Here is a 9,154-nt window from a genome sequence, read left to right as displayed (position 1 = left end):
GTGAAGTAAGATTTTTTCTAGACCTTTAATTTTTTTCGTTTTTCTAAACTCATTTTTGATTTCATTGAAGCAAAATTGATCATAAACTTAAAAATATTTAAAAGTGAAATTATTGTTAATTATATATGAGTCTTTCATACGTTCTTACAGATAGTACTATAGCTTGAATTGATCACGTATCTTTTGTACACACACACACACACACACACACACATATATATATATATATATATATATATATATATATATATATATATATATATATATATATATATATATATATATATATATATATATATATATATATATGAAAGGCAAAATTCCACGAAAAATATTTTAGCGACTTTTCACTCAAAATTGGAGTCATTTCATCTCCTATTTAGCGACTTTTTGTAGCAACTTGTTGGCAACACTGGCTTCAACCATTCTGAGTGAACTTCCGGTTACTCATATTTCTAATGTAGATCAGGAATTTTACTCTTTTGTACTACTACGAGATAAATTGTTGGAAAGGACTCGATTGCAGTTCTTTTCACATTTCTTAGACCTTCCAAGTAAACACCACACCAATAATGGCAAGGGAATACGATCATCTTTTTAAATTGCTTATAATAGGTGACAGTGGTAAGTACGCTTGCGTTATGATTTAATTCGTTTCTTATTATTTAATATGATTTAAGATAATTGTAACAACAAGTTTATGATTTTACTTATAAGTTGTGTTATAAGGAAATAATTAAAAATAATATAACTTACCTAACAGGTTCTCTTAATTTAAGTTACGCTGTGTTGTAATTTGCATAATTAGTTGATACGAATGGGAGTATCATTGATTTTAAAAAATACAGTTAAAAGTCATAGATGTTAATAAAAACTTGGTCCTGTCAAGGAGGAAGTTCCACATTTAATCCAGATAAAATGTAATTATTATTTTCCTTTGTGAAATAATAACAGAATTAGTTATCAATTGGATTTAGTTTAATATTGGGCCTTGTACTCAGTAGCAATAGGGGTTTATGAGTTTTTGGAAACGGAGTAGTTTTGTTAACAAGTAAAAAAGGGATAAAATGGGTTCACTCGAGCAGACGGTTCTACCAAATAGAAAATTGATATGTAAAATACGATGTGAAACATTTTTCGTGAAGGAATGAGAGTGTGATTATATAATTTGTCAGTGCACAGGATATTGAAAAGAAAACGTCAAAATTTGGTAGAACCAACCTGAAAGCTCTAACCTAACCTAAAATGTAAGAAATCTAGACCTTTGTTTAGCGATCGGTTGCAAGATTTTTCACTTTTTTTTTTTTTTTTTTCATTTTCTACTCACATTCAGTCATTTTATGGTTGAACACATTAAGTCAAATCAGGTTAAGATAGGGTAGCGTAGGTTAGGTATTGTATGAGCTCATTTCTCCTGTAAATTATCCTGTTTTTGGCTAGTTTTGGTCCCCATCGTTAAACTGTTACTGAAATCTGTCAAAATTTGGTAGAACCGTCGGCTTGAGCAATTCCTAAAATTGTATTGATAACCTACATTGGGTAGTCATAGTGAGTGGAGCGTGTAGAAAAAAAAAGAACTATTTTTTTATTCCGTCGTAGTATAACAAAACAGAAAAATAAACCCACTGCTGAACAAGACTGCTCTTATTTAATATAAAAACACATTTACACGTAACGTTTCGTTCTTCTACCCAAGATCCCATCAGACGGACACTCTCGTCTGATGGGATCTTGGGTAGAAGAACGAAACGTTACGTGTAAATGTGTTTTTATATTAAATAAGAGCAGTCTTGTTCAGCAGTGTGTTTATTTTTCTGATTTTATTTGCAAGACGTATGACTATGATTGTGTGTCTATAACAAAACATTCTGTCTTTCTTTCTAATAGAATTAGTACTTAGAAAGGTTTCAATTTCTAACTGTGCTACAAATTTATTTGGTTATTCAAAGTACTAGTCTATTGTTTGATATGCCCAACATAAAATAGTTCGCAGCTATTGTTTAGCTTTGGGGGGGGGGGAAGATTTTTAACAGACTTTTTTTTTTTTTTGCGATATTGTATTCACATTCGGTTAGGTTAGGTTAGGTTAATAAGATTTAATTCAGGCAGTATAGCCGAGCGAGCTTCAGCGAGTGAAGACGGGTTAGAGCTCGGCAGGGCACGTTGTTTTCTGTCTTCGTTAATGTTGGCCCCCCATTACTAAAAATTACCGTAGCTGCTCAGAGTAGCTACTTTCATTCTTTTCAGCATGGTATACTAACAACTAAAATGGATTGTTTCACAGGAGGGCTTCAGACATAACCTATTCTATCCTAACCTAATTTACCGTAAATTAAGCTACATTTTATGCGTTAACGTCTTTTGTAAAATATTTTCCCCAAGGATTGTATACTATTGGTAGTAAATAGAATTCTTTTGAAAACTATTTCTCAAACTTTATCATTCATTCAAATTATCGTAAACTACCTTTTTAAAAATAATTGTGTTAATTCCAAAGATTATTATCTATCTAGCGGTAGATTACATTTTCTTCACGGTTTCCTTCAAAATGTAAGATTCTTTCAAGAATGAAAATGAATTGTTAATAATAAACTGTGCCCTTACATCCCAAAGGTTAGATTACATTAGTTAAGTCAGTTTCCGCATGTTATTCATTGGATGGATTGTCTTCAGAACTTAACCTCAGTTAGTTTGTTTCTGTTCGACTAGAGTCATGCGCAGGTGAAAGGTTATAGGTGGTTATATTACGAGAATAATGTCGTATCGGCATGTTTCATGCTGCGTATACATTAATAATAATTAAATCTTTTTTATTAGTGATTCTTTAAAAATAACCGAGAAGCACGTCTTTCTGTCAGTGTTGTTGATTTGTGTACCTGAGCTGCTGCTAGGAAATGTATTCAATGATCTGTTCGAATTCTACCCTTAAATTATATGTCCAGTGTCATATTCATGATGTTTAAAAGCCTTAAGCAATCAAAAAATATACTGAAATAAAACTTTACCTCAACTTCGTAAAAAGCAATCAACATTAACAATTTCAGTGCTTTCGGACATTTTCCTCAGCAGATCCGAGCAACTCACTTCTCTAAATTCTCCACTTGCAGCGTTTTATTAATATGATAATGTTAATTCACTGCACTTGGATCGCTTTTTAAAGGATGCTGTAAAAAGATGTCAAGGAAGATCGCGATAGTGCAGTTAATAGTACACTAAATATTAGACACATTAATATTTAAATAAAGATCGTTTAGCCTATAACTTATTTATTTTCGAAAGAAATACTAACCTTAAATTTCACTTAAGTACCTGTATTATTAGTTTATTCGTAGACGTTTCCATGAATGCTTGTCATCATCATCATCGGTATGTGATAATTGAGGAATGTTTACATTGATTGGTGGACTCACATAATGTAAATCTATCAATCCTTAAACTAAGTTACTCAAGCAAAAAACAACTGAAGTCCTCACTAACCAGGATTGGCTGGTTTAAACCAAAAACGAAAATTGTTCGTAAAAGTGTAACTATTCGTAAAATCTTAATGAACACACACTTGTGGGTTATCACGTTTCACTTCCATATATTATTCGTACTATATTCAGACCTAAATTCCCCATTCTTTACTCAAAGAGATTATATTACAAAAGCAACTTTTTTTTATGTAACTTTATGGATGTTTCTTTTGTAATTTTTTTATAGTTTGTTAATATTGTTATGCAACCAAAAGGAAAATTCTAAACGTTGTTTCGTTTTAATAATGTTTACTATTGATAAAATACATCGAAATGCAGTACTTTTTTTGGGAGGGGGTCATACAAATCCCACGAGAGGCAATTATTGAGGCAAGAATCTTTGGTAACTGTTTATGTGTAAATGGGTCAGAGTCAAAGTGGACTCAAATAATTCGTATTTTTATTCACTTTTCGTACTGATATGCAAAGTAAGTCGTTATATTTCTTTAACTTGGACTAACAAAAGTCGTAGTAAACTGACTTGGACTAAATTAGTTCTTCTGTAGTACTTTGAAATTGCCCATATGTAATTCTGTATAATGGTTCCACTTGCGGAATTGTTTATTTTTTTGTCCTTTTATCCTATTGACTCTTGACGATTATATTAACAAATATGTAAAGATTGGTCAACGTATTTTTATCAGGAGTTCTTCGTGAGTGAGTCGGCAGACGTATCGCATTTGTGGCCAATTAGTCCCGGTTTCGAGTTTAAATGGAGGACAATTTCTCTCCGAAAAGCGGTTTGGATTACGCTTTAAGCTTATGTGACCCCTTCCAGCATAACCCGGTTGTTGCATACTAACACCAAGGCGAAACAAGCTTATTTCTGTCCATATGTGATATAAATACATAGAGCAAATTAATTAAACCAAAAATACCTAGTTTAAACCAAAAACACCTGGTTTTTGCCAACCCTGCCAATTAAAACTATAGGCAACCATATCAAAAATAAATTGTGGAATTTATTGCTTATTAACCCAGTTTTACTAGAAACAGGAGAATCATGCTATAAATTTAGTAGCTAGGACTATATTACAGAATAGAACAATGTTATTTTAAATTATATACGTATCCCCTAAGAAGTCATCGCGTACCTTACGTTGAATGAATACCAATCACTAGGTGATGTGTTACCAATGAAGAAATTAGAGAATGCCCAAACGATTTAACGGTCCTTCTTTAATTTTAAACTGGTACTGAGGTAAGATCATTTTATTCAGTTTTTTAATATGTGTCCGATATCGTCCATAAATAAATATTATGTTACTGTTGTGTTTCTTTTTTAATATTTATTTATTTATTGCTATTCTTATATCGCAGGTGTGGGAAAGAGTTCTTTGTTACTACGTTTTGCTGACAACACGTTTTCAGGCAATTACATTACGACGATTGGTGTGGATTTCAAAATTAGAACGGTGGAAGTGGATGGCGAGAAGGTAAAACTACAAATTTGGGACACAGCCGGCCAAGAAAGATTTCGAACTATCACCTCCACGTAAGTAAATACGAATGAAATCTTTTGTTTTAATAGTTTAAGCATGGAATTTACGACCTTTTTTGTAATTTTAACATTTTATCTCTCTATATATAAAATAAAAAGTTCTGACTGACTGATCAACGTTTGGGCCAGACCGCTTAAGCTACAAGCTTGAATTTTGGTCAGGGCATAGGATTTGTGATATAAGATCCAGCGTAGGAAACATATTTGAAAATTCGACGGTTAGGGGGAATTAGAGGTGGCAATTCAGGTTAGAGACATGAAATTTAGTATATGGAGTTCTTATTTAAAATAATGAAGCAAGTCTTTCAGCGTGTTTTGATATTTGGCCTAGAAGGGAATAAAGGGTGAGAAGGAAAAAGGATGGGAATATTATATTCATATTCCCTAATCTTAAGGTTAGAGGTATGAAATTCGATATTTGGATATCTCACTTAACCCGAGACAGCCCAAGTGGTACCTCGGAGGCACCCTGGTCAACTTTTAATGCAATTATTCTTAATAGGTACTTCGTGCCTTGCGCTGTAGAATTCTCCTATCTCTTTGAAATACACCCTCTGATTGCATTTCCTAAGCTTTTTAACTTTACCTCAGAAAAAATAGGGTTATATTTTATACTAACGTAAAGGCCCGCCTCTGAGGCTTCTATTGAAGTATGTACTTTTCTAATTATTTGATGTTCATTTTATTACCATTGACAAATAATTTCATAGCAAAGTAGTGACTAGCCTTTCCTATTAATGACGGAAAATACAAATGGTCGCGGTGGATTCAGGTAGCTTGTATATGCAGCAGGGAGTCTCAGATGCACCCCTTAGGCCTTTTAAGGTTAAAATAGCATGGGTTTTCTCGGGTTAAAATAATTAGACACGTGTTTCATATTTTTTTATATTTACTCTAGAAGGGAAGAAGAAAGGGTGAGGTTACAATTGTTATAGGCTAATTGGATGGCCATATCTTGAAATTTATTATGGTTAGAGACACGAAATTAGATATTTAGAGTTTTCATTTTAAATAATTAAAGCCCCTTTTTCAGCGTTTTAGATATTTATTCTACAAGGGAAGAAAAAAAGAATAGGAATTGCAATTATTAAAATAAAATGGACATATCTCGAAATCTCTTAAGGTTACAAGCATGAAGATTGGTATTTTAAACTTTTCATTTAAAATAAATAAAGAGGTGTTTCAGCGTATTTTGATATATCCCCGAGATAAGAAGAAAAAAGAAGGTAGAAAATAGTTGGGAGTTGCAGTTGTTAGAACAAGAGGACCATATATGGAAATCCCTTGAAGTTAGAGGCACAAAAATTGCTGTTTAAGTGTCTAATTTAAAATAATTAAAGACGTGTTTCAGCGTTTTTTGATGTTCTTACAAAAGGAGAAAGAGGGTGGGAGTTGCAACTGTTATAATAAAATGTCTTTATCTTTAAATCTTTTAAAATTAGAGATATGTTAGGGATATGAGAAGCATAGAGTTCGTGACGTAAGCGTGCAATTGAGGAAGGATTTTTCAAAATTCGACAGGAAATGGGGTTTTGGGATGACAATTGTTTTACATCTCTATATATATTGAGATCAGCGCCCAGGGCAAACTGTTTAAGGTGGAAACTAGAATTTTGTACAGGGCATAGGATTTGCGATATAAGGTTCCATTAAGGAAGAGTTTTCGAAACTTCAAAAGGAAAGGGAGAAATATGAGTGGCAATTATTATTGTCATAAAAATGCCCATATCTCGGAATCTCTGAACGTTAGACATGATATTTGGTATATGGACTTCTTATTTAAAATAATTAGACACGTCTTTTCAGTTTTACATATATTTGACCTGTAGGAAAGAAAAGGGGGGTAAGAAGGGAAAAGAGTGGGAATTACTGTTATTATAATAAGATGTCCCAATCTCGAAATCTCGGAAAGTAAGAGGTATGAAATTCGGTACAGGTATTTAGATTTTTTATTTGAAATAATCAAACACGAAAAAGTGTCAAGATTGCAATTGTTAAAATAAAATGACAATATCTGAAAATCTCTGAAGGTTAGAGGCATTAAAGTGGTGTTTACACTTTTAAATTAAAATTATTAAAGACCTATTTCAGTGTTTCCCTTAGAAAGAAAGAAAAAATGCGAAAGGAAAATGATGGGAGAGTACATGATCCTTTCTCGAAATCTCCTAAGAAGAGAGACATGTTAATTAAAGACGTGTATCAGTATTTTGTTGATGTTTATCTTAGAAAGAAGGAAAAAATGGCAGGAGTTGCAATTGTTATAATAAAATGGTCATATCTCGAAATCCTTAAGATTAGAGACATGCCATATGCATGAGAAGCATAGAGTTTGTGACATAAGGTGTACAACTAAGGAAGGATTTTACAGAATTCGACGGGGAAGGGGGGGATTTGAAGGTAGCAATGTCCATTTCTTCGTATCTCGGAAGGGTAAAAGCATGAAATTTGGTAAGTTTATGTGGACTTCTTATTTAATCCTTTAGAGACGGTCGTGGTAATAAACATAACAACAGATTATAATTACGTGGGCGCATGGGGGGATATTCAAAATTAACAAAAAATTGGCTACTTACCAGGGAGGATTCATTGGTAAGTAGCCAATTTTTTGTTAATAACAACAGATTGTTCCGGTGATGACGTGTGAGGTATATAAATACAGCAACTAGACAGAGATGACAGCTATTTATAAGACTAGATTTCGTTTCATTTGTGAAATAAATCACTCAATACCCTATCATGACTTTTAGGGAGTCCATTTTTTGAGTCACCAAAGGGTAAAATAATGAGACACGTGTTTCGGCGTCTTTTGACATTTCTCCCAAGAAGCGAAGAAAAGAGGCAGGCAGAAGAAAAAGAGAGGGATTGCAATTGTTAAAATGAGATGGCCTCATCTCGAAATCCGTTAAGGTTAAACACATGAAATTCAGTGTTTAAGTTTCACTTAAAATAATTAAAGCCGTGTTTCAGCGTTATATATATATCCCTCCAAAAGAGAAGGAAAAGGCAGGAAGAGAAGTGGATGGGAAGTAGATGTTGAAATAACGTGGCCATATCTCGAAATCTTGAAATCGTAAGCTTCGCACACAATACGGCAAGGAACCACCAAGCAGACCAATAGTGTTCAAATGGCACCAGACATTTGTTGAAACAGGTTGTTCTATGTGACACGCAAAGGCTCCCCGTGACTGACGTTGTGATGGAAGCAGTTAGGGAGAGTTTTGTCCGCTGTCCTCGAAAATCTACACGACGTGCATCACAAGAAACTGGTATCACTCAGCCCACTGTTTGGCGTGTATTGCATAGACGTTTCTCCATGAAGCCGTACAGACTGTCCTTGGTTCAAGCCATCGTGGGCATTACTGCCGAAATGCTGGGTACTGTTTGGTAGGAAATGGACTTTCGTTGGGATGTGTCCAAAGTGACCGCAGGTGCACACATTGAGCTATAATTGATTTGTCACCAAAAAACTTGTGTTTTTTGCGTTATAATGACATATAAACCAAGTTGTTTGTGGTTTCAATAAAGAATTATAACTGATCGAAATTGTAAACCCTATAAAGAATCACCCTGTATAATGGAATAATATATACGGTATTTGTTAAAGTTCAGAGTCTTTTTTCAGTACCGGACTATGTGAGACATGGACCTACCACCGTAATGCATTCAGAGTTGAATGTTCTCCCTCCAGGACCACATGCACAAAAGGCGCTAGCTACTAGACCATCTTGGAGGATTATATATATATTATAGAGAGAGATATGTAATTCAGATTAATTTCAGTTAGATAAAACTGAAGTTGTTCGATAGTTGAGGGAAATTACTTTTTTGCTCTCTTTTTCACGTTATTTTAGCCCTCTTCATTTCCTTTTTTTCCTTTATAGAATCGTAAAAATCCAAACTCTAAATCACTACTGAATAGTTCAGATTCACAACAAATATTTTAAATCAGATTGTAGATTATTCTGAGGAGGAAAAGACCAAATACAGTGATCAGAGATACCTCCGATAATCTATTTTATGAAACTTACAACTATAAAAGTTTCTTTTTACAACTTGTTAAAATATTGTGAAACAAACAGTAATATAATGGTTAAAATCAGTTGTAAATTGAAGCGCGTAATTATTTTTTATTTGTCAC

The 9,154-nt window shown here is 33.4% G+C and overlaps 1 protein-coding gene across 1 annotated transcript in view; it reads left to right on the top strand.

The window, feature by feature from the left end:
* Window positions 1-416: 416 nt before the first annotated feature.
* The window catches only part of Rab35 (RAS oncogene family member Rab35), a 29,202-nt gene continuing 20,464 nt past the window's right edge, over window positions 417-9,154 (top strand). Inside the window, exons 1-2 of the mRNA XM_081768722.1 lie at window positions 417-624; window positions 4,836-5,010. Of these exons, the coding sequence (XP_081624848.1) occupies window positions 573-624; window positions 4,836-5,010 (227 nt within the window). The 5' untranslated portion in view covers window positions 417-572. The remainder of the gene's footprint in view (window positions 625-4,835; window positions 5,011-9,154) is intronic.

Source organism: Thermobia domestica, chromosome 8 (genome assembly GCF_964235325.1).
Source record: "Thermobia domestica chromosome 8, izTheDome1.hap1.1, whole genome shotgun sequence".
Taxonomy (NCBI): domain Eukaryota; kingdom Metazoa; phylum Arthropoda; class Insecta; order Zygentoma; family Lepismatidae; genus Thermobia; species Thermobia domestica.
Note: the sequence above shows the minus strand (reverse complement) of the source record. Positions and strands in the feature narration are given on the sequence as shown.